This window comes from Suillus fuscotomentosus (assembly GCF_016647785.1).
Source record: "Suillus fuscotomentosus strain FC203 chromosome Unknown F5891scaffold_13, whole genome shotgun sequence".
Classification (NCBI taxonomy): domain Eukaryota; kingdom Fungi; phylum Basidiomycota; class Agaricomycetes; order Boletales; family Suillaceae; genus Suillus; species Suillus fuscotomentosus.
The window spans coordinates 605614-631689 of record NW_024539525.1 but is presented as its reverse complement, the minus strand read 5'-3'; the positions used below and the strand labels follow the sequence as shown (position 1 = coordinate 631689).

The window sequence follows — 26076 nt, the reverse complement described above, 5'->3', positions numbered from 1 at the left end:
AAATTTGACATATATATTTTTGTGAGTGTTGTGCTTCTGGTGTACATGCTTATAAATAGGATATGTTGCACATCAGGGTTCAGGTGTGGGGTTTTTCCACTTCAGTCCTCGATTATTGGTCAATGCCACACATGGTCGATTCGTGTTTTTGTGCTTAGGGGTTTAGATTTGGTGGTTGATGGTAGGTATATGCACTCATAGTGTACATGTATCCTATGTGTTTGATTCGCTGGTGGCTACATCAGCTGTATGTCTTGATGGAACATATCTAGGCTCACCCATATATGTACCCATCTATGTACAATTCCCCCACATCAGCCCACCCATCTATGCATTATCCCCCACCTCGGCCCACCCGTCTATGTAATACATCCTATGTTGGCCCACCCATCTATATAATACATCCTACGTCGGCCCACCTGTCTATATAATTATACCCCACCTCGGCCCACCTGTCTATGTAATAAATATTTTATCACACCCTCAGCCCACCCGTCTATTTAATATCCCTTTCGTCGGCCCACCCGTACATGTAATACTTTTCACATCAGCCCACTTGTATATGTAATACACCCCACATCAGCCCACCCATCTATGTAATATTCCCCTACCTCGGCCCACCCATATATGTAATACACCCCTGTTGGCCCACCCATCTATATAACAATATTTGCCTTACATCTCTCTTCAGCTCAGCTATCTATAATATCCTACTCTACATATTACCCAGATGGGCTCACCCATCTCCATGAATGATCATATTCCCCCGGCCCATCCGTCAACATCAAGGATATATATATCATTGGCATACATGGGCCCACCCATCTCCATCGGAAATAATATGTGTCCCTGCCCATCCGTCATCATCGAGAATATACACAACATGGGCCCATGATCTGCTGGCCCGTATAATACGGAATTTGTCACTGAAGGGGCTCATAGCGCTGGCTATGATGTGAGTAATGTGTGAAATAATCAACTACACACCTAGTGGGGCTAGCTGACAAGACAAGACACAGATAGGACAAGTGTGCAGGAAAAATGTTGGGTCCAATGCAGCCGATGCATCGGGTCTGATTTTGACGTGATACGTGAAATGGCTGAATACAAGCCTAGCGCAAGCTCGAGTGCTACACCGCAAAGTCAAAGAAGCCTCAAGAAGATCTAAGCTTCATCAAGAAGAGCTCAACGAGCTTCAACAATCGATTCCAGCACCATTGCTCTCTGTGTGGAAGTCAGAAATTGAGTCATGGGAGGAGGACAATACACAGCCCAACCCGTTCGAGAGCAGGGTGATTTGTAAGTCATTTTCTCTACTCATTTGTCCGAAACTGACATTTAGCAGCTATGACTCAAGCTGCTATTCGCCGCCAGCTGGCCAAGAAGGAGGCTTCAGACTTACAGGCTGGTGTAGGTGTCTTGTTACATGCTGACATCTCTTTGAGTGTCCTCATTGCATCAGGTATTGACCTACAAGATCAGCAGTAAGTATTGCAATATCTTTCAGGAACCTCCTCTCACAAAGAGAAAAATAGATGGTGTTTGACCACAGACATTTCTGCTTTGGGTCAGCATGCGACTGACACACAGAAGACCACAATATATAATCAAAGCAACACACTACAATGTCGACTGGATAATTGGGCTCAAATCCAAGTCCTTTACATGCCTGCAGTTGCCCCAATCTGCACTGCAGAGGAAACTCATTGTTCGGGAAGTGTCACTGCACTAAAACCAGAGCAATTTCAGCTCTGGTCATCATCCCAGCTTGACCCACACCTTCCTTGTGACCAAAAGCTTCATAAATATGAATGGGAACTCCGGTATGCCCAATCCCATGATGCATTGAATGATGTTCAATAGCATATTTGTTTATTCGCTGTAAAGAGTGAATTCCTGGTAGGTTATACAAAAGATGTTACCTTAAGACTCGAAGTGCAAGTGAGATGTTTGTCCCAAAGAGATTGCCTGTAGGATTATCTCTTGATACAAAATGCAAGGGATATCTAGTTAAGATTGAAGGAGGGAGAAGGAAAAGATACCTCAAGTATGTTCAGAGTTCTGAAGAATTGTCCGAAGTGTCTGAAGAGTTGTCTGAAGCATCCAAATGAGGTCCGATGTTAAGAAACAAAGGTCCAAGGTTGTGTGAAGCTTCTGGTGTGCTTCCGATGAAACTGGTAGGTTTCCGGTAGAGAATATGGCAGTTTTATCAAAATATAGAACTCTGCGTAATATGACTAGCGAAGTCTGTTGAAAGACTTAAAGAATTCAATAGCAAAATGGCAGCAGTGAGGCCAGACAATCGTTCAGAATGAACAAAGATCAATTGCGTGGAGTACTAAATCCAAAAATGACTCTACTAACTATGACTCGTAGCAAGGGAAGTGAAGTGAGTTGTGAGTATTAGCGAGCCAGAATATATCCTACAGCATGAAAGTCTGGAATCTGCATAGGCAAAAACTGTAGTGAGATAAGACATCTGAAATGTAATAAGACTCAAAGCGAGTTGCTACAAAGATATACATGTAATAACGCACAAGGTGCATATCTATATGTATTAGCAAGGGTTTTTGATGTATGTGCCCCTAGACATAATCAATAACAGATAACCAAGTGAAAACACACCAGTGAAGACAAACAGACAAGGATAGGACATGGTATGGACGATCGGAAAAGCTAGAAAGGCCTTGGAAATAGACAGACGACCTTTGGATGACTCAGACGAATGTGTGGAACATTTGGACAATTGGAAGTGTGTCGAGGAATGTAAGATGAGTTTTCGACGGGATACGTGTCCAACACCAATCTGAGTGTTACATTGCTCACTTCAACACATTCAAGATGGCAAATATACACGGTCAATGTGCCTCCACTCGTGTGCGTACTGCTCTCGATCACGTGGTTGAGAAGAAGCATGCCAGCAAGGCAAAATATGATGCTGCTTGGGATGCACTTATTGCCCTTGCTCCCTTGCTAGGAAAAGTTGGCTGGACTGATATCTTATGCCCTCTCAGAGTAATGGATATGAGACCCATGGGTGACTTCATCTAGGGACAATCTGAAGGTACTCATAATATACCTTGGATATGGAAGACGCCTGGGGTGCTACAAGACAATGACGAGGGACTTCAAGACTGTACGTATCACAATATTATTTGAAAGTGCTGTGAAGTTGATGGATGGCTGGCAGGTCTTCGCATTGAGTGGTGCAAGGCAAGAGAACGAGAGGTGCAGTCCAAACAATTGCTGTTGTTGCTTGAAGAGATGCAGAGGGTGCTGTCATTCTTAGCCTGGCAGAGTGCATGGTGGTCTGGACTGGCTTTGGCGCATCATTTCAAGAGGTCAGCAGACAGCGAAGGATCCGCAGCATACACAAACCAATAATCTGCACTCTGTAAAGCCATGTTGGAAAAATTCAAGCAACAGTGGGCCATTGTCCCTGCTGTCATAACTGCTGAGCTGGATGACGATAGCATGCTGGGCATAGCTGATACAGATGGCACACTCACCATTGAAGGCCCTCCACCATTAGCTGCAGAAGATTAGTTATTCTGTACTCGTCATACTATGTGACAATATGTTGATGTATCAGTTCTCTTCAATGTATCAGTTCTCTTCAATGTATCGGCTCTCTCAAATGTATCATGTATCAGTGAATGTGATGTATCAGCTCTCTTGGATGATGTATTGGTGAATCCCAGTGGGAAATGATGCATCTGACGCTGAGTGAGTGCATTTTTATACCCGACTTTTTGTGGTACTACAAGAATTGATACATCTATACTACAGCTACTAGTGTATTTCTAAAGTGCAGTGTTATAATCGAGTTTGATGGTATAGGATCGAGCTCAGTGGTATAAGATTGAATTTGGCAGTATTATAAAATGCGATGGGATCAAGTCTGGCCATAGAATCCAGTTTGTGGCCTTGGAATAGAGGTTGGCCATGAGATTGAATTTGGCCATATTGTCAAAGACCAGCCTTCATTAGACAGAAGCATAGACCACAATGCTTGTTCCTGAACCATACCATATGGTGTGACTCTCTGGACGGAGACTCGAGAAACTTGAAGGAAGTAGCATTAATGAGTAACTAGAGGCAGAGTAGGTGATAGTAAGGGTTAAAAATAAAGTCAGTTGGATCCTTACTTACGAATGAACAGAATATATGCTTGATGAGCAGTGGCTGAGGTCTTGACCTCCACCAATGGAGTTGTACCTCATTCATCTTGAGATCCAGGAGTCAGGGTGTTTCAAAATAGGAAAAGAGGAATGGAGACAGGTCAGAGCCAGGTAAGGCTGCGAGCTTTGGTGTCAGTGTCAGACAACAAAGACTAATGGAGAACTGAAACTATCTAGTTTGGACATCGGTTCAGGACAAATGACTGACAACTTGGACCGTATCAGTTCACTTTGAGGCAAAGCCAAATGCAGAATGGGCATACTATGCAGCTCAAAACTTAAATGAGACTAATTCAGAACCTCCTGCTAAGTCCTGGACTCTCATACTTAGTGATGTTCCCGGCCTGGCTTAGGCTCACCAGATTTCAAACCTGAGCCGTGAGCCCAAGCTGGGGCTTGGGTTCATGCAAGCCATGGCCCACATGCTGAATCATTAATCAATGTCTGAGCTCCACCATGCTGTTCACAATGCCATGAATGCCATGTACAAATGCCCAGTACATGTCAGCAACTGCTGACATGGCTCAGATGAATACAGATTATGGACAAGAGCAGGAGAAGGGAAGAAGACAAGGAGGAGAACAGGAACGAGAACGAGAATGAGAGAGGGGATGGATTAGACAAGCAGGAAGACATTGAGTAATATGTAAAATAAAAATAAATTACTTAAAAACACACCATGCAGATGATGATGAGTGAGAATGTGAATGAATGAGAATCATGAGAACGAGTGTTGAGAGTGGGCTCGAGTCTGACACAGGAGATGGAGAAGTCCTGTGTTATTTGTTGAATGACAGGGAGGGAAGGAAGTCTTCATTTGGCAGGGCTTGCTGGTGCCAGCATGCCCTGTTATTGTTGAGGCCTGAGGGACAAGAAGGATGATGGCGACGACCTGCCTGTGTTGATATACTTGGCAATAAGCTTGAGGTTTGGTTCAGGCTGTTCCCTTTTTTCGCCTAGGTCCAGTATTGTTCAAGTTGTAGCTACAACACTGGCTTGGACTCTAACATGGGGTTATAATAGTTTATCAGCAAGAAGCTAGATGAAGAAACAGACCAACACACAATCATGTGACCCGTTGAAGGTACAACAATTCAGATGGTGAGTCTGAACAATGTTGGGTCTTGCAGAACCTAGCTGCTATTTGACCCTAAAGGGTTTCTGGACTAGGCTCAAGGCTCAGAGGAGAGGAAATATCATAGAAACTTGGTCAGCCCTCAGACCCATACTGGTAACTGGTGAAAAGATTGCTTGCTTATGTAAGCTACAAAAGTGCCAACATAAGGTAAGGTAAAAACAGTCTCTACAAGCCCAGCCAGAAATGAATCCCTACACCGTGTCATAGATGCACAATGTAGAACTTGGAACACTAGATTGGTGGTCAATATGGGTTTGGATTTGACTCATCAAAACAAAAGGCAAAAGATAAAATAAGTAATACATCACAAATCTGAGCTGGTGCTATACACACCACAACATAGGCATATAAGGGGAAATCAGACATCACCCAACTTATAAGGTGAATACTGTCATATCATGCTTAATGGTTTTTAGTGATGTGCATATTGTTCTTTCACATCTTAGTACATGTGTATTCATATGGAGTGTACAGTTCCTGATACTAAGATTCTTATTAGGTGCCTCATCTGTGGATAGCTTTCTCTTTGTCATCAGTACTATGTGTGTGGGAGGTCACCATATCTGACTTGAAGGATCGTTCCGCCAGTGGGAGGGTGTCATGCACTGCATTATGCTGGTCATATGTTCTAGGTGGGTTTCCATATTGTTTTTTTGGATCAGGTCATTGTGCTCCATCAGTACTAGGTGTTGTGTGTTGAGATTTTCTGCCAGAATTCCCCTAATCAGTACACATTATGTATTATAATTAGTGTTTGTATATAAATGTTTGGATTTTTTTAGATGTTTTTCCTCCTACAGGCTGCAGTGCTGCTACATGTATGCATCTGGACTCTGTATCCCGTTTAGTGGTGATGCGTTCTAACACGTAGTGATTGATGTCAAATGTTTTTGCCATAGTAGAAACATAGTTGAAAAGGGCCAAAAATGCTCATAATACTTTTTGCCAACTTCTGCAGCCTGCCATTCTACCAAATCCATGAAACCAATTCTTCTCTGTTCCTTATGATACACCCTCACAGTGAGCTACATGGCAGGTTCCCAGTCACTGATACAGATTGGCAACTTGCATACTTGATCACGGAATGTTCAGTGCACAAGTTGCTGCCACATCTGCATGCAGTGCAACTGGTTATGTCCATGAATAGAGTACATCATATCTCACTAGTGGCTAGCTGGCCAGCTTACCAGAGTCATTCTAGGGTTGTTTATGAATTTCGAAAACCATCATTTCTAAGATCAGATCCATCAGATGGCATGACATCTGATCTTCATCCATGGTGTCAAGAACCTGTTTGGTTGTATACTGTGACAGGTTCTTGGAGTGCAACTTCTTGGGACCACATGACACAGTTAAGAATGATTGTGAGACCACTTTGCAGTGAACGCTCCTGCCAGTGGTCGGAGGCAGTACCAGCACATTCAAATTTCTTACTACATTTAACTACATTGATGTGAATCTTTTTCTCTGCATCTATATCTCCAATGTTGTCCTCCCAGTTCTCTCTGCTCAATTTGATCTCATCCACACTAGACTCACAATGGTCGGAAGCAAATGAATCACTCATATTGGAACCCTTTACCTATATTTCCTCCAATCCTGGTAAGGGCATCCATACACTACTCCTCAAGGCTTTCAACATGTGGCTTGCAGTACCGGGTGACCAGCTCAAGATAATAGATTGTGTTATTCAAATGCTGTATAATGCAAGTTTGATGATCAATGACATAGAGGATGATGTGCAGCTGTGAAGGGAACAGCCTATGGCACATAGGATATATGGCGTCCCGCAAACTATTAACACTGCTAACTATGTGTATTTCTTGGACTATAAGGAGCTCGCCAAGCTGAGAAGACAGTGTGAAGATGGGGATGTGGTGAGGGTGGGAGGCGCTAGGGATTTGTATTTAATAGTTATGGAAGAACTTTTGAACTTACACCATGGGCAGGGGATGGAGATCATGTGGCAAGATTTATTGCAATGCCCAATGATGGAAGAGTATACTTATATGGTCAACAATAGTACGTCTATGCCACTTTGGCATATCACACTTTAATTTTCAGTGTGCAGAGACTGGCGGTGGTTTTAGGGTGTTTGTCAGGCTGATGATGGCACTTGCAGCAAAGAACCTTGAGGTGTGAGTCTTCTCACTTTAAGCACTTGTTGTAAATAGCTATTCATGAAATCCTTAGCAATTTTATCCCTTTGGTGAATATTATTGGGGTGTACTTCCAGATTTCGGATGATTACATGAATTTGCAAAGTACAGAGGTAAGCTTGCTATCTGTGTGCACTTGTACCTCCAGTGTCTATCAACAAGCACCATCTGGTTGCAATGCATTTTGAGGCACTCATGGCCCATGCGTACTTCATGATCCAAACCAGATGAAAGAAACTCAAAGATGTTATCCAGTATAATGACCATAAGGGGTTTGCAGAAGACCTCACAGGAGGCAAATTCTCCTTTCCAATTGTTTACAGAGTCCATGTGGATGACCAAAGTAAAGTTGTGACGAGTACATAGATCCAGCATCTAGGTGCATAACTTGATTAACCACTGTTATACAGGTGTGCTGCAAAAATGTCCTACCACACCGACTCTGAAGCACTACACCATCATCTATCGGTGGACGAAGACAAAGTTATTTGATTACATGCTTATGGTCATGCAAAACTTAAAGCAGCAGGTCTGTGTCTGTTTGACCTGCACACTCACTGCTGAGTTACCATTTTGTAATTCAGGCCTGAGATGAGATTGCACGACTTGGCAGGAATCCCAAGCTTGAGATGATACTCAATGTCCTTCATGCATAAACATGATTTGTGTGGAATAGAGATCAAGGCCTTCAACACAAATCAAAAATGAAACTTGGACTTGTAAATACTGACTATGTTACAGTAACATAATGTGAGCCCCCAGCTACAGATAGCCCTCTGCCACCTTGCACGGCAAAGACACGATACCCTGGCCTTTAGGCCTTAATGACAAGACAACGATTAGAAGAGAAGCCTGGAAGATGCCGGATTAGATAAGCGGTCTGGATCGCTTACATGATTATGACGACATAGGTCTAGATGACCTATTTATGTTATCAAGATAGAAGGCAAGCCTCATGGTTGCCTCATGTACTGATAGAAGGACACCTCGTGGTCCTTATCTTAGATAGAAGCCTGCTTCATGCATGGTAATAAGCACTTAGAACCCAGCTTCAAGCTGAGCTTAGATACGATAGAGTAGCCTTATATAAGGTCGACAGATTAAAGTAGATGTTCCTTACTTTAATCTTACTGGGTTTTACCTTGAACTCCTTGTCTTGCTAAAGCTACTTGCTCGACATCCGAACCCGCACCTTCAGGAGGACTTGAGACCCCTTCTTCCTGTAACCACTATCATCGCTCGCCTCCACTAGCATATGCAACTCCTGCTTATCTGTAGGAGCCGACCTTGGACTCTCAGCACGAGGTATCACTGTTGTGATTGTCGCTGTTAGATTATCCCAGTCTGCACGTGACTCTTTGTCGTAACAGACTACATCTTTGAATATTTTGTAGTTACCCAGCTACACCAAAGACCCCAAAGTCCAAGTTGTCAAAGATGAAAACCTCACCTGGGAACAATTCAACGAATCAGCTCCTCACATGGTCACCTTCATGAAGGACAATGACTGGCCAGATGACCGAGTGAATATGCACATTGCATTCTGGTCCACACTACAGAATCACAGATGGCACCATGATTTTGACACTCACAAACAAAGCACGCTACTGTTATATCAAGCCCAACAATGCAAGTGTTGGCACCTCACCATCGGCAGCTCCAATAGTTGGAGCATCGCGAAGATCAATCAAGACTTGCTGAATGAAGCTCGCGAAACAATATTCAACCAATTCAGAATGCAGATACTGTCTAGCCAGGTACGTGCGCCCTCACTTTTCTCATATCAGAATCGCACCTAAATGTTCTCCACATTACCTGTCTACTTCATACCTTTATCCCCCCCACTCTTGTTTAACATTGCGTCCAAACAAACCCTATCACCGGCAGACATCACGCTCCGCCACCACCTGCATTAACTGGACATCATGATCCATACACATCGTGACCTCCATCATTGCCGGCCATTGCATGCCTCCCACTCCCAAACCAACCCTGGCCATCATGTGCCAACCACACCAGTCCCACGCCATCGAGGCAACAGGGTCAGACAGGAACCAACAGCAGCACTCATGCTCTGTTAGCTTCCAGAAGTGCTCCCCCCGCTTCTCCAGAAACAATACTAAGCAAGAAGAGCAGGTCCTTTTGAGACCCCAATGACCCCCTCCCCTGCTGCACTATCTGCCTCAGTCGCAGCCCTCACCGCACCATTGACTGCTCAGCCACCCTCACGTGGGATGGAAAGCACAGCACCATCTCCGAACGCACCCACAAAGCCCTCTGGACAAAGGAAGGCAAGCAACTATGCACTGCCTGGCAATGCAAGGAAGGATACGACAGCACCAAACACGACGCCAAGCATGTCTGCTGTAGATGCGGCACTGTCACCCATGGGGCCCAGTGCTGCCCTAGAGTACAGAAAGTGTAGCCCCATCACGCCGTACAAAGCAGAAGTGTGGCACAGAGAGCTACAGCGCTTTTGACTACTGCCATGCTTCACCAAAGTTCCTGAAGGTTTCTGTTTTGGTTTTTCTCTAAACTTCCCTACAATACTAGCCACACAAACCCCACCTAATAAACAGTCTATATCTACCTACAAATCTCAATTCAATGCCAACTTACACAAAGAACTTAGCACATCACAATACTTAGGACCTTGTTCAACCAATTCCCTTTCAAAACTTATAGGACCTTTCCAGTCTTCGCCGCTTTCCATTATACCTAAGCCCAGCAAGCTGGGCAAATTCAGACTCATACAGAATTTTTTATTTCCACACTCCTTTGATCTGCTCTTTCCTAACCCTTCCATTAACTCCTACATTAATTCTAGCGACTTCCCCACTACTTGGGGTAAGTTTTCCATTGTTTAGCTACTGATTTTGAGACTCCCACTAGGTTCGGAAATGGCAACATGAGATGTTGCCGAAGCATACCAAACCCTCCCCTTGCACCCTTTACAATGGCCCGCAGCCATCGTCAGAACCTCAGACACTGAGTTCTGTGTCGACACCTGCATGGTCTTCAGTGCTACACTGTCAGCAGGAGCCTACGGCCATGTTGCCGATGCAGGTGCTGAGATATTCTGCAACCACAGCATAGGACCTTTAGAGAAATTGGTCAATGACCACATTTTCTTCAGAGTCCAGAGAGAATTCCTAAGGGAGTACAATGAAAAAAGACCTAGCCGAAAGAGGCATCCACCAAACCAGAAGCAGACTCTGGTTTGGCGGCTGCATTTTCGACAACAGAACAATAGAGGAATTCAGTGAGGACTGCTCACAGCCGATAAGAGACCTCTCCAGCAACTCACCCAGATCTGAGCATGACCGGCTCTTTAGTTTCAATCTCCAGGATGTTGACAATGTCTCGGATGACTTAGGTATATTTTTGGCAGCTGGACAAAGACCAGCCATTCACCCTGCACACTATCTACATCAGTTTCACTTGGAACCTGTACCTTCGTGTAGTTTTGTTAAGTGAGAACAAGGTCAACAAGTACCTTCTAGCTATTCATGCCTGGAGAAAGAAGCCAGCACACATGCTACAAGAAGCTTTACAGCTTACAATAAATTAATGCATGCCTGCTCCACAGCCATAAGGGGCAGAGCATACCTGACAAGCCTGGAATGCACAATCGCCCTTTGTCATGGGAAACTGTTCATGCCACATCAACCCGACAAAGAAGTCCAGAGCGACTTAATCTGGTGGTCAGAAATGCTCCAATCCGGCAGCATTTCTTGACCTATTTACCCTCCTATGCCTTTTGCTATTCCCCTAGCCTTCTCGGACACCAGCTCCAGCATTGGCATCGGAATTGTTGTGGGAGACCATTGGCGTGCCTGGAGACTCATCCCAGGCTGGAAAACTGCCAACAATGCCACAAGAGACATTGGATGGGCCGAAGCAATCAGCTTCAAACTCTTGGTACACACTCTCACCTCTCTCCCTGGCATTAGCGACTATATCATCATCTACAGCGATAACACCGGAGTTGTCGAAGGATGGTAGAAAGGCTGCCATCGAAACAAAACTGTCAATGAAGTCTTCAAGCGCATCCACAACTTCATTCTCTCTCTACCCAGACATTTCAAAATCCACACAGAATATGTCCCAAGCAGGTCAAACCCCACAGACAGGCCTTCAAGAGGAAAGCTTGGACCAGAGCACCTTCTACTCCCTGAAATCCACATTCCCTCCCAGCTCAAAGACCTCATTGTTGACACAACACTCCCACTCACTCCCACAGAGTACTGTCTCTTCCATGATGGGCAGTACACCCCTCCCGCTGCCAAACTCATTAATAGCACGCTCATATGCCAACAAGCCATTGAACACACCAGAGCAGCCCACACTGAAGAAGACCAGATTATTATTGATGTCATCGCCAACTAGTACAAACATCCAGTACTCTCGTTTCAGCGCCCCATTACCACCTTCTCCCCAACCCACTCCCTCACCACAACCATATAAACCCAGCCTCACTCCTCTTCCCTCCCCCCTCAGACCTCACTGCCTCACTTGCAAAAGACTTCGCAAGTGGGTTCCACCAGGAACAAGCACACGTCTCGCACCCACTGGATCAACCGAAATGTCCATATCAGATGACCAAGTAGATCACATCCTGGGCTCTATCCACCAAAGAAATATATGGTGCTGGTCTTTTAGTTTTCCATGTCTATTGCGACTCTCTCAAGATACCAGAAGAACAACGCTGTCCAATATCTCCTACTCTACTCCTCGCCTTTCTTTCTAGCTGTGCAGGATCCTATTCTGGCACTGCCCTTGCCAATTACACCACAGGGCTGAAAGTATGGCACCTTTTGCACGGTCGCCCATGGATCATCAATGCGAAGGAGCTCAAGGCCATCCTAGATGGTGCCACAGCCCTAGCGCCAGAATCCTCTAAATGCTCGAAATGCAATCCTTTCACTGTCGATATCTTCAATACTATATACTCTTTCATGAACCTAAGTGATCATTGTGACGCAGCAATATTTGCCTGCATCACTACAACATTCTATGCAATAGTGAGACTCAGAGAATTCACCGTTCCCACAATCAAATCCTTCAACCCATCCAAACACATCTCCACCACTACCGACCGAAATGGTCTCCTTGTCACCAAGTTCCACATCTCTAGCACTAAGTCTTCCCCTCTAAATGGAGAGGATGCTTTCTGGGCCGTGCAAGAAGGCACTTCAGACCCTAAAGTGGCTTTAGATAATCATCTCCTGATCAACCCCACCGAAGACAATCGAACATATGTGGATGGCACAAGGAGGAGTGGAGGCATGGGCAAGTACAGACAAGTGCAAGTGAGCCGCACGCATGATGTACGAAAAACAAACACACCTTGTCCAACAAACATATTAGTCCCCCATTCAGAGTCGAGTCTAGATGCGCAATGTATGAAACAAGTGGCAGCATTGAACAAAAAGTTTGAATTTTCCCATTGGCTATTGCAGGTGAGAACAAATGCAAGAATGAACATGGGTGGGCAAGAATGAATGCGTGCGGGCGAGAATGAACATGTGCAGGTGAAAATGAGTGCAGCAGGCAAGAATGAACACAAACAATGAAGAACAAACCTGTACAAGTGAAGAGCCACATATCCTGCAAGCCTGTCTTAAAGCTTAACCAGTGGCTGCCATGTCTGAAGTGCGATACCCTTATTCAAGTCTTTGTTGTCCCCTCGGTGGGACATGGGCTTGGGTTGGGCAGAAACCTCCAAAGCACGCTTGGCTGCCTCTGCGGCATGGAATTCATTGATGGCTTTGGTTTGGGATGGAAGGGCAGCCTTCTCCGAGTGTTGGAGGAGAGCAGCAGTGGGTTTGATCCTGTGTATGGGACGAGAATGCACGATAGGTTCATCCTCACTATCTGTGTGGACTGTGCTGGTCATTGCAGGCTGCTAGGTAGATACAACACATATACACGTACCACATATAAAAAATCAAACATGATTCGAAAACAGATTAAGTTTGCAAAGGCAGTGAAGTTGAAGTGCCAGGCAAGACTGTAGAGGTGCATGGATTGCTGAATGTTTGCTTTTCAAGACTGGGGTAAATATCAGCGAGCTTTAATAACATGACAATGGCGACTCACTGTGATCTCATTCTGACATACCTCATGGTATGATCAACTGAGAAGCTGATACCAATCGCCAGATGGCAACATAAACATAAACAGAAACTCACATACTGAAATAGATAGTGCACTGCTAAGCCACAGCTTGGGCCGGTGGCTTAGGCTTCGCAAAATTAAAGCCTGGGCCAAAGCCTTGGTCAGGCCATGTCCTAGGCCTGGGCTGGGCCTGGCTCAATCAGGCCTGGCTTGGCCTGGCCCGGGCTTGAAGCCGAGCCAGAACATCACTAGGTATGAGACCGCTATCGAAGAGAGAAGTGTTAAAAAGACTTGCCACAATTGCCCAAACAGCCAGCCTACCTGACCTCAAAGGCCATGGCATCAGGATCAGTGGGATGCTCAAATATTTGCTGAGAGGAATACCTTTCGATGTAGTAAAGTCCATGGGCCGGTGGTCTAGCGATGCTTTCACCATTTATTTAAGAGACCATGCAGTCGTCATCACACCTTATATCCAAGCCCTATCCCCAGCACTTGAACCTTTCTCATGCCAAACACTCCCTCCGGTGCGCTAAAATTTTTCCTAGGTGAGTACAGCTCCTATCATCACCGGGTGTCAAGCTTCGCAGTCTGCGTCGCTACTCTCCTATGTTTTATGGGATCTCAGCTCACCTTGAAACCATAGGTTCGGACACATGCACCAGGCCGAAAAGCCCTTCGGGCTTTTACCCAAACCTTTCCCCATCCTTCTTAATCATTAGAACCTTCATGTATATTCATACTTGTTGAGAGCCAATGAAGCCAAGGACAGAAAGGCTGAGAGAGGGAGAGCCGAAGGAGAGAATGGCACTACGGCCGAAAGATGAAGCAACTCATTGTGCGAGCACCACCAAATGGAGAATCCAGACGACGTGTCAACATCAGCAATCTTTTTCGTTCTTTAAGTATATGTTCTCATCAAAAACTCCTGCTGGCAGACTCACCTTATAAAAGGAGCCAGCTGTCGTCGAAATGTCTCAGATTTGTACAACGAACACTGAGATGTGAGTAAAAGTTTCTGTAATGTTTGAGTACAAGTAGTCATACCTTTGTCTAGGTACAAACATTTGTCAATTGAGATTCGTATAACGAACACTGAGACTCGTACCTTTGTCTAGCTCCGTGTGTGTGCCCCACTATACTCACAATAGGTTATGAGCCCTGCCCCGGCCATGGACATGACACTCCCCACTACCAGTTCATCCCTGTTCAATGTACCCAAGTTAGCCAAAGATGGCACAAACTGCACCAGTACCTGTAGTGTATTAATTAATACTACAGTACTATACTGTGCAGCCATTTATAAATACCTGCCATTATTACAGTAATATAGTCTACACACAGTTACTGGCCATTCTACATGCATATTTGCAGGGCACCCGCTGCAGTAGCTTCTGCATTGTATTGGTTTGTTTATGCACTGTTATGTTTTCCGGAATAGTACCTTATTTCACTTGTCCATTTTTGGCAGGAAAAACATATCATGGGTGGCGTGGCTGCTCTGTTTCGGCTAGCTTTGTTTGTTTTCATATATTCCGTCCTTCCCATTTAGGCAATACAACATATCATTGGCATTGTGGCTGTTTCTGTTTTTTGGCTAGCTTGTAGAATATTCCGCTTCCCATTTAGGCAATACAACATACCATTGGCGGCGTGGCTGTTCCTTGTTTGCACGTTTGTAGAATATTCCACTTCCCATTTAGGCAATACAACATATCAATGGCGTAGTGGCTGTGCTAAAACATTTTGAAAAACAATTCTACCCTCTCTCGAGCTCCAGCCTCATCCGAAACATTCAAGCAGCAAACATGTATATTTTAAGTATGGATGGATGCAAAATTAGTGTGTGATGTAATTAGGTAGCCCTCGCCCGCTTAGACCTGGTACTCACACCGTTCGTACTCTCCACCACAGTAATCTTGCACTTGCCACAGTGGACAGTCAATGGGGAAGGTGGTGAGGGTGTGGGAGACACACATTCATCAATGTGGGTGGCCACCATGCTCTCGAGCACCCAAGAGACATCCTCAACTATGGCAAGCCATTCTCCCATGGTCTTGTTGTTAGAAATCATGTTGTGCCACCACATCAGACCTACCACAATTAAGTACATGCCATTCCTTCCTGCCTTGCGAAGCCGTGACCAATCTGCGTCCTGTGTTTCACGCATATGCGCGCCTTGAGAATCACATTCACGGTCATCAGGTTGGATGGCTGTCCACCATGCCACCATGCCACTGACAAACTCGTTGAAGTTTTTGGGAAGAAAGTCCTTGCGGCTGCCATGAAACCAGATCTTGAAATCCTTGGGGCATTTGGTAAGTGGGATGCTCTTCCTGCCATCAAGAAAGCCACACATCCTCTCAAAGCTCAGAAACCGCTCTAGACAATGTGTCCATGGTCGGCCTCAATCAAGATGCTTCAAGACGTAGCGATAATCTACCATGCTCTTTTCAGAACACCCTGAGAGATCAAATTTCGGTTCTTCAGCAGGTACAGTCGCAGTAGGATTTGCAAGAGAGTCAACAGAAGGGACTGGGGTTGGTGGAGAACCAACAATAGAAGGAGAGACCTCCGGTGTAATGGTGGGAGGTGCGAGAGGTGTTATGTCACTCAGAGATGCGGGAGGGGAAGTATTACGTGCAGCGTTGGACGATCCCTCCTGAGAATTACATTGAGGCTCATCTTCAGGCGTAAGGATGTGAGATGAGCTGAGCTCCCGCACAGTAGAGGAAGCCGGTGGGACTGTAGCAGTAGGTGTGATGTGGTCAACAGGTGCATTAACTGAGGGATCCTCATTATCGGCTATAGGGGAGGAAGACAGCGCTCGAGCCACACAATCTGATGATGCTTCATCAATGTTGGCTAATCACCAAGTTACAGCAATGATTATTCACTTACAAAATACATGCTCGCCAAACTTCACCATGGACTGACTCACAGCAGTAAATCTGTCGGGGTCGAACTGAGGCCATAGTTGAGGTAGGGCTGCATTAGTTGCACCCGAGTGAACACTGCTCACAAATATATTAACATTATCCCAAGAAAAATGAAATGTGGACAGGACTGACCTTCTCATCTCAATTCTGCCTTTTAGCGAAGGGATTGGGCCAACCATCAAGATGGAAGTCGCCATACCAAACTGCTTTTGGATTGCATCAGCCAAAGGCTGAAGGAACGCAGCTGCTTGAGATATGTTACTTCAAAAGATATGTCAAACAGCGGTCAACAAAGCCAGGATGTCACTTACTTGTGGTAATCTTGTGCAGTAGGAGTCACAGCGGACATAACCTGCACACCACTCTCATATGCCTCCAATGCAATCCTATGCTCTTCCTTCATCTTGGTCTCAACCTCATCTCTGAAATTTTGGCTTTCTGGACGCCACATTCTCTCTGTGACTGTGTTTCAAATAGTGATGCGATGAGGGGGCTTAGGTTTTGCAGGTGGGTCCTCTCCGTCCAAAGATGTTTCTTTTGTGGCTACCTCCCACTCCCGCAACTGAACTTTGTATTCGTTTAACTTCTTCATAATCTCGAACTCCGCAGCGTGCTTGATGCAATCATTGTAGAAATTCGCTGAGTAAAATTGCAGGATTCGGGGCTTTCGTGGAGGTTTTGGTGCAAAGTTGCCTAAGGTATTCAAAGCCATTTCCATATTGTTGTTGGTGATGGCAGTTTGTGCTTTACGATAATGATGGTGATACCACTGTTGTATGCGCTGGGAGATTTACTAAGACTTTGCAGCATCCAAAAAAGGAAATTACACACACCACATGCATCACATCAAAATAGTTGTTGCATTTCGTCAGCTCCTCCTTGCCATCTGCTCCATCTGCGAAATCCAGGTCGTCATCTGCTGGATCTTCAATGTCCTCTTCAAGATCTGACCAATAATCAAAATACCAGCCATATTTTTTGACCCATAGCCGAGTCACAGAGGTGTAGAATGAGGTGGAAGAGTTATTGTCTAAGCTCTCCTGCCATTCTGTTGCACAAGCATCCAGAAACTTGAACTTCGTTCTGGTGGCCCAAGTCGAACATCCTTGACCTTTTTTCTTCCCTGGAATGTCAGCCTCAGGCATGCTAAGTCAGGACTATTGGTGTCTCAGTACATTACTGGCCCACTAATTTCAGGCTCGCAAACACTGACAAACTGACTTTATCGTACTCCGCTTGGTGTCTCAGTATGTACTAGCCCATTAATTTCAAGCCCCCAAACAATGACAAACTGACTTATTGGTTGTGGAGTCCGCTACCCTCGTGTCTGATACCCTTTGCTCCCATGGACCATCCTCACACTCACTGATCAGACTCAGCTCTTTCGCACGCTATGCAGAATATTGACCTTGGACTGGACCACACCACTGTTGACTTCAGCGCTGTACTAGCAGACCTGCAGACTACCGTCAGTCACCTGCAGTCTGCTGTAACCACTCTGCAGCATACAATTGTGACTCTTGCTTCATCTCCATTGGTAAGACCGTGATTCTTCACAAGTATTGCAGATATGCTGACCGCCCATATCATTGCATTACTTAGGTCCTACAAACACAACCATCTACCCAGGCTATTGCCACCAATTCTACCATTACCGCGCCAAATACAACTCAGCGGTCCATTCAGAGTCTAGACTATCCTGATCATGTTCCCGGCATATTTTACAAACAAACATTGAGTGGTGAGGCTTGGCAGCCAATCTATTCAGAGCGTATCAGAAGCAAAGCAATTGCTCTTACTACCGACTTAGATCGACATAATTCAAACCACGCTTCAAATATTTCTTCTACTCGGTCAGTTGTATAGTTGTCAGCATAAGCTGCATCATTGATGTCTACTTGAGGGCCCTGGATGAGAGGTCGTACCATGTCACTAATCAGGATGTCAGTGGGGTGACCACATCGTGGTGAGTGATTCAAAGTAGTATGTTAGATTCCTATCTAATGTATGTAGGGCAATAGCAGGCCACATGACTCAGGGCATCCCAAGTGCCCATGTCCATCGAATTACTCAATGTTCTGCGAGGACACGCCCGTGGTTTAAGTTTTATGTAGTATGGGCTGGTAGACGTCCAGGCATCTATACTACCTGGTAGGTCTTGTAAATTGCTTATCAATATCCTTTGTAATTTATTTTGCAGGAGTGACTGTGAGAGCCAAGTGTCTCGCTATTCGGGTGCCATGTATCAAGGGTTTCATACAAGTGATCAGGCTTGGGCGGCGTTTGCATTGGGATGGCTATGGGTTTGATTGTCCATGAGACCGCCAAAATTCCGAATGACATGCATGACCTAATGGGCCAGATGCCTGAAGATATTCTGTCTCATTTGGCAGAAACATCCGAGTCCAGCCATTGGTACATTGTGTACAAAGGCCGACATCCAGGTGTCTACCCAGTGTGGTAAGTATATCCCTAATATTTTCAAATTGTTGTGCTCAAAGTCATCAAGGAACTTGGCAATGAATGAGGTTAGCGGTGTAAGTTCTGTGATCTGTTAAGACCATGCACAAAGGGTAGGACTGATTCTGAGGGGCTTGGCTTCAGCTTGTGCGCTGTGCCCCTTACCCGAGTATGTGCCCTTAATTTCAGATTGGTGTCCGAGGAAAGTCCAAAGACGTCCAAAGGACATCCAAAGGCACGGGAAACTTCAGAAGGACTTTCCGGACGGGTGCAAGTAACTTCCGGATGAGTGCAGGAAAGTTCTGGAGGAACTTCCAGAAATTATGATGAGGTTTCATCCTGATACGGATATGTATAATGGCTACTCGGGACTTGTCCTGAGTAGAAGTAAACAGAGGAAAGGCTGCAAGGACAAAGTCCGAAGCAGAATAGGTCCGGAGGACCGCGGGAAAGATCCGGATGAACTTCCGGAAGCTACAGAGGATCGGATGAGCGGATGAGCAGAGTATCGGATAAGCAGAGCTCCAGCCTAGGGAGAAACTCCCTAGGCCTGAGATGGATAACAACTAAGTTGGAAGACTAGAACTGATATGAGGACTTAGAGTGAGATCATGCCAAATAGAAGAACTCAGACGCGACTCAGAGACCTCCTATTGCACATCAATAATCTTCATACATCCCCATCTTCAAAGACAACAAAATCATACATAATGCAGCCCAATCAATCAGTCAATAGTCCTGTACCTTTGCCTCTGCCTTGTCTCCTTCCTGATTATCTAGACACTGAGTACTGAGATTAATTTTGAGCCTTCAATAATGTTCAAATGCACTTTCCATACAGGTCACATGACCTCAACCCCACACTAGCGACTTCTACTTCTCTTTTTGACATTTGTTGAGACTTGTCACTAATGAATACTTGCAATACCAGACGACCTCCAAAGCGCAAGCCTGAGTTTTATGTCCACCATGAACAGCCTGTGATTTCCCGCCAAATAGCCCTCACCGCTGACCAACAACACGTCCTATTTGGCTCAACCAAAGTGCATGTGGAGAGGGACCATGACCCACAGCAACCCGCTGGTCCCGAAAACTTGATGAGTGTGTCTTTCGATGGCTATGATGATGTGCCATTAGGTTTTAGTGATGGTGGTGAGGGTTTGGAGGGTGTAGATGTCATAACAACCTCTGCCACACACTATGAAAACTCGGTGAGCTAGCTCTGCCATTTTCAGATACACTGACTTATTCTGTTCAACAAGGATGTACCATTGAAGACATTTACAAAGTATCGAGCTCGATATCTGGACGAGATGCTGCGGTTAGATGGCTGCGGATCATATTTTCAACTAGACCGGTGCCCTCAGTGTAACAAATCCAAACCCACCATTTGATGTATTGATTGCTGCAACCCATCTATTCTCTGCTCATCATGTACACTTGAGAAACATCTTGATCTGCCACTGCATCGAATTGAGGTACATAGTTTTCTTATGTTCGACTATAGCTTCACCAATGCTGATTGATTGAACTTGTCCTGTAGAGATGGCGCGAGGACTGTTTTCAGCAAACATCATTGAAAGAAATTGGATTAAATTTGCAGCTAGGTCATATGAAGCATGAGCACTGTGCCCGTCATGTCCCTGGCCGCAAGGATTTCACCATAATCCACATCAATGGCATTCACACTGTCTCCGTTGACTTCTGCGGATGCCAAGGAGGTCTCATGGCTGATCATTGGGCTCAACTGCTACGAGCATATTGGTTTCCTGCCACACCACTGGACCCACAGACATGTGCTACATTTGAGGTACTTCGCATCTTTCACACATTGAATCTGCAAGGCCATACATCCAGATACGACTTTTACAAGGCATTGGATTTTATGACGGATCCTACCAGTCTAATTAAGGTCCAGGTCAGTATTTATGCATTTTCAGTGCTAAATTATGTTCTGACTTCTATCGACTTGTTAGGGATGCCTACCCGCCTTCATGATCATGGTTCGTGAATGGCGGCATCTCAAGAGCCTTAAACAGGGAGGAAGAGGACACAGTTTGACTGGTGTGATAGGAACTCAGGAGGGAGAGCTTGCTGTGCAATGCAGAGTTTGCCCTGCTGCTGGGATCAATATTCCAGAGCACTTAGAGAACATTCCTCCATCTTCTAGGTGTGAAATCTCTTACGCGTTCTGCATGGAGTCCAACAGCTTATGGGCCTTCTAATAGATTTCTTTACAATCTCTTTCTATACATGGATGCTAACTTTCGACTTCGAAATCGCATGCGCTCAAGCAAAGAGAAGGATCCTGCCTTAGCTCCTGGGTGGAGCTACTTCAATGCCAGCGGGCCCTACCACGAACACCTCAAGAAGTATGTGGATCAAGAAGAAATCAGCACCTGTGCTGGTTTCGCAGCCTTGTTTCTTGCCAACTTAAAGTGTCGAAAGGGTGTTCGTGTCGCTGGGGTAGGCGGAGTGGTATGTCGTCATGAATTATGGAGGCCAAATGGACTTGGAGACCTCCAGAAAGGCGAAAGGTGTGTTCTCTCACGTTGCTTGCGTGTTGTTGTTGCTGACATTGTGCAAGATATTGTAACATGGACTATGTATTCTTGTCTAGCATCACCGGTGCTGGTACACTTCCCATCGTGCTATCTTACGATGTTATGTGCCAGTGGAAGAAAATTTTTTGGAGCCGTATAGAGGCCCTTCCAGACCACCTCCGCAGCAACTTGCAGAAGGAGAACCTCACGGGTGTCATCCCTAAATTTCACATCATCGTACATGAACAAATCTGCCAATTGTTATACTCATTACACTACATGCGAGGAGTGGGACGGACTGATGGAGAAGGGATCGAGCGTAATTGGTCAGCGTTGAATGGGGCTGCGTGCAGCACCAAGGAAATGGGCCCTGGTGCGCGGTGAGATACCTTGGATGACTTCTGTGGGTTTTCAAACTACAAGAAGGTGCTCTCTTTCGGTAAGGATTTCTTATCCCTCTACACTAAGTTGAAGTTGATAATAAGTTAGGCAATACTCTCCTTCATTGTATGTTAGAGTTTATACCTGAAGCTGTCGTTCAGCAGCAAATGTTTCAGGAATTTCAAGAAGGCTTGCGTCAAGAAAGGCCCAAGCAGCTTTACCAGTGGGAAAAAATGCTAGTGGATTGGGAAGAAGACCACTGCAAGCCTTGCCCATATGAAGATCATCATAATGGTGAGTAGCAAGTTCTTTTCGGCGGACGGGGCCCACATCTAATTCTCTTGACAGCCATGACACTTTCAGATGTTCGCTTGCAGCTAGCACAGGAAGACGAGGCGTGTGGAATAGCTGGTGTTTCTGGTGGAGAGGAGACAACTACCTTGTCATTCCTGATGCTGGGCTTGGATATCGAACATTTGCAGTGAGTTTTTCCTGCTAATTCATAGGTAGATACTGATATATATTTCAGGCAAGATCTTTACATTGATATCAAAGAAAAACAAAAAATTTCTACCTTACAGGCTGCTGCCTTCTCAGAGCGCCATGCAGGCCTCCATCGGAAGATCCAAAACTTTCGTCAACTGCAGGATGTGTACATGCCATCCTTATGGCATCGTCTTGAAGATCCAGCAGTTTTAAATGTTTCTGCAGATGTTCTACCCAAGTCACTCACTCTCTTCATGCCCTCCGATGTCAACAGTTCCATTCGTCACCAAGTTTGTGTCAATGACCTCGTTGATATTGAGATCCACATACACCGTGCTGATACTTCTGATGCTTTGGATAGGCATCTTCGCACTCGCACTTTTCTCAACCGCTGGAAGGTGAATAATGTTACAGGCCAATGGCCTAATACCAGAGCAAGAGGCCTCCAGCATGCCAATGACCTCCGAGTGCATTCTTCCAAAACACGGTATTGTAGATCGCATCAGTGCCTGTTGGCATTACTTGGCTCTGGTGATTGGGAGAAGGCCCTCCAGCCTCTTGAGGACAGTGATGTGAGAGGGTTAGGAGAAAAGGCTGTGCTTGCCTGTGAAGAAGAGGATGCAGAGCACTTATAGCCAGGTGTGGAGCAGCTGAATAGGGTGGAGGCAGTGTGCGGTGCCCTTGCGCAGCTCAGAGAAGGGTGTCGTGTCCTATCCTGGATTTTGTACTCTGTCAGTATGGCTGAAGATGGTGACTTCGGAATGCATGAAGGTACAGTTTTCAAAGGTTTTGGCAAGCACAGCACTGATGAGTTTGTGAAGCTCTTCATGTAGAGTGGGCCAAGGCAAAAGCGCAGTGACCTGCACCAAACTGGTTCAGTGCATGGATGACTAATGCTCTCCCATGAGCCTAATACCCTAGAAATCACTATGAAACCATTTCCCTCTATTCTAAAGCCAGAATGCAGCTCAGACAAATATTTCATTTCGTCTTTTCAATGGAACTTGGACAGGCTGAATATTTTTGTATATTTAATTCTGCGATGAATTTTGCTTAGTCATCCTCAACAATGACTCAGGCTGAATCCCACACATGCCAGGTGACTGTGAAAAATAGTTCTTGCATGGGTTACCCTGGGAAAACTTCCTCAAAACCCTAAATACTTGCCTCGCGTCATTTTCTCATTCAACAAAGTGACATCAGAACGGAACACCAATGATCATGAATATTTCTCTTACAGTGCACAATCAGCCTGTCACATGACCCTTCAGTCACATGATGCTAAATCACATGATCTTAAGTCAGGTGACTTTTGATCCAAATCAACTGATGACAGAACACAGCCCAAGCATGCTGACTAATGCTGACTAATTATGGTCTCATTTGGTGCAACATAAGCAACCCCTGCAAAATGATTTTTGGTACCGCTGACTAAGCTCACCCCTCACAGATGGCGGGAAAATGTAGCACAGCCACCCTTTTTTTGTATATAAGGCCCAAATTTTTGCCCAAAGAAGAGAGCTTTGTAGCCCCACTTTCAGAATAAAATTGTGTGTGAAGTGTGATCATTGTCAACAACAGTGACCAGGGCTGTCAAGTACCTTCAGCAAAGTCATTGTAACCAGTAGTCAGCCAGCAACTTTCAGTAACCAGCAAGCCCCTAAGCTCATCAGCATCAGCATCCAGCAACACCCTTAGCTCATCACCACCAACGACGACCAAGACCTTGAGCTCACTGTGCTCAACGACCGACAGAACTTTATTTTTATTTTTTTCTTCTTTGATTTTCTAGTTTTCTTCTTTCTCTTTTTCTCTTTTCTCTCTCTTTCTTTCTTTGTCTTTCTTTTCTGTCACTCTTTTGTTTTAGTTTTTCTTTTTTTTCGTTCTTTCGCTCTTTCTCTCTTTTCTCTCTCTCTGTGATCCTCTCTCTTTCTTCTCTTTCAAGTTTCAGTGCTACGCTTTCATTCATATTTTCAGAAGCTTTTGTGTTGTCTCTTTCGTCCATCTAGACTCCGAATAGTTTAGTGGGGAGACTTTAGGGATTGACAGTAACGCTTGACCTCACTCATCTGAGTAGTGATACTGAGCCAGGATCTTCCTTGTCTGCTAGACTTTAGTTGTTGAATAGGGGACTTGGTACTGAAACCAAGGACGTCCGTTCCTGATTCTGTTTAATACTCATCGTGAGTTCCTTGGCAGCAGGTTCAACAGTGAGCTAAGAGTTCTACTGAGCATTGATTTGTCTTGACCTTTGATTCTACCTGTTTGTGCTGAGGGGGTTGATTGCTGTAATTCCACACAACTCTTTCGAGATACGATTGTTACAAGGCATTGTTGTTGAAGGAAGGTTTGAAGAGGTGTCTTTTTTTTCTTTGTTTCTTTTTGTCATCACCATCCCGTTGGGTTGACTAGTTTTCTTTCGTCTTTCAATCACTGCCATACCGTTGGAGTGATTTCATTTCAGTTTCATTTTTTTTTGTTGGATTGACTGCATTGTTGCTGACCTTACAGAAGTACTGTTGTCTGACATAGCTTGGAAAGTGTAAACAGCCATTGGTATTTGTCTGAATTGCTGACCGTGGAGATATTTGTTTTTATAGGTGTTTATCTATAGATCATCTATCTAAGAAGACAGCGGGCGGCATGCTGGAGTGAAGAGCTCATGCTTATCAAGGAGGAGATGCGATGGGTCATCAAATACTGTCAATGGTGGGCTAGATGGTGGGCTGAGAGGGCTACCGTCAGGGGAGGGGAGGTTGATGACCAGCTTCTTGAAGGACTCCAGTCCTATGCTGCAGAGCAAGCCTCTGTCGAGCAGTATCGTGCTGTGCAGTTGGAGGCAAAATGGGCGCCAGTTAGATCACGGGCAAAGGCTGCCCTGTCACAGGTATCTGCAACTCACACTGCGTCCACGGGGTTATCTTCTATTGAGGTTGAAATTAACGACGACTACGACATGGAGTTTGGAGATGACGATAACGATAATGATGAATGAACAGCTGGATCTCAACCTTTTCACTTGGAATCCCATGCCTTCCCCCCCTACTGCCCCTTCATCTTTTCCCCCATCATCTGTCACAGGTGGTAGTCCTACCTTAGCAATCTCATCTACTCTTATGTCCACACATTCTTCCTTGCTGTTTTGTTTTCTCTCTTTTATCGTGCACTATTTTTACATCTGTTTACATCCATCCATACTTAAAATATACATGTTTGCTGCTTGAATGTTTCGGATGAGGCTGGAGCTCGAGGGAGGGTAGAATTGTTTTTCAAAATGTTTTAGCACAGCCACTATGCCATTGATATGTTGTATTGCCTAAATAGGAAGTGGAATATTCTACAAACGTGCAAACAAGGAACAGCCACGCCGCCAATGGTATGTTGTATTGCCTAAATGGGAAGCGGAATATTCTACAAGCTAGCCAAAAAAACAGAAACAGCCACAATGCCAATGATATGTTGTATTGCCTAAATGGGAAGGACGGAATATATGAAAACAAACAAAGCTAGCCGAAACAGAGCAGCCACGCCACCCATGATATGTTTTGCCTGCCAAAAATGGACAAGTGAAATAAGGTACTATTCCGGAAAACATAACAGTGCATAAACAAACCAATACAATGCAGAAGCTACTGCAGCGGGTGCCCTGCAAATATGCATGTAGAATGG

At 45.1% G+C, this 26076-nt stretch overlaps 4 protein-coding genes across 4 annotated transcripts; 3 read left to right on the top strand and 1 right to left on the bottom strand.

Moving 5' to 3' along the window:
• Positions 1-6959: 6959 nt before the first annotated feature.
• Positions 6960-9277, top strand: F5891DRAFT_977986 (isoprenoid synthase domain-containing protein; the record flags this gene model as incomplete). The annotated part of the gene is made up of 9 exons (XM_041376751.1): positions 6960-7066; positions 7094-7196; positions 7269-7341; positions 7391-7457; positions 7513-7591; positions 7734-7821; positions 7889-8007; positions 8873-9235; positions 9266-9277. 9 exons carry the CDS (start codon positions 6960-6962, stop codon positions 9275-9277), a joined length of 1011 nt encoding a protein of 336 aa, XP_041228998.1.
• Positions 9278-15453: 6176 nt separating this feature from the next.
• F5891DRAFT_977985 (uncharacterized protein) lies at positions 15454-17682 on the bottom strand (the record flags this gene model as incomplete). Its single annotated transcript, XM_041376750.1, has 7 exons — positions 15454-15934; positions 16061-16463; positions 16500-16612; positions 16670-16798; positions 16849-16991; positions 17085-17306; positions 17371-17682. The coding sequence occupies 7 exons, from the start codon at positions 17680-17682 to the stop codon at positions 15454-15456; spliced, it is 1803 nt and encodes a 600-aa protein (XP_041228997.1).
• A 248-nt stretch (positions 17683-17930) lies between these two features.
• F5891DRAFT_977984 (Caulimovirus viroplasmin-domain-containing protein) lies at positions 17931-18846 on the top strand (the record flags this gene model as incomplete). The annotated part of the gene is made up of 5 exons (XM_041376749.1): positions 17931-18074; positions 18140-18390; positions 18441-18503; positions 18551-18688; positions 18738-18846. The coding sequence occupies 5 exons, from the start codon at positions 17931-17933 to the stop codon at positions 18844-18846; spliced, it is 705 nt and encodes a 234-aa protein (XP_041228996.1).
• Positions 18847-19908: 1062 nt separating this feature from the next.
• F5891DRAFT_1127253 (uncharacterized protein) lies at positions 19909-25402 on the top strand (the record flags this gene model as incomplete). Its single annotated transcript, XM_041364166.1, has 14 exons — positions 19909-20208; positions 20443-20475; positions 20541-21000; positions 21071-21167; positions 21226-21534; positions 21585-21859; positions 21926-21979; positions 22057-22215; positions 22270-22402; positions 22451-23013; positions 23047-23178; positions 23229-23262; positions 25036-25261; positions 25295-25402. The coding sequence occupies 14 exons, from the start codon at positions 19909-19911 to the stop codon at positions 25400-25402; spliced, it is 2883 nt and encodes a 960-aa protein (XP_041228995.1).
• Positions 25403-26076: the final 674 nt, after the last annotated feature.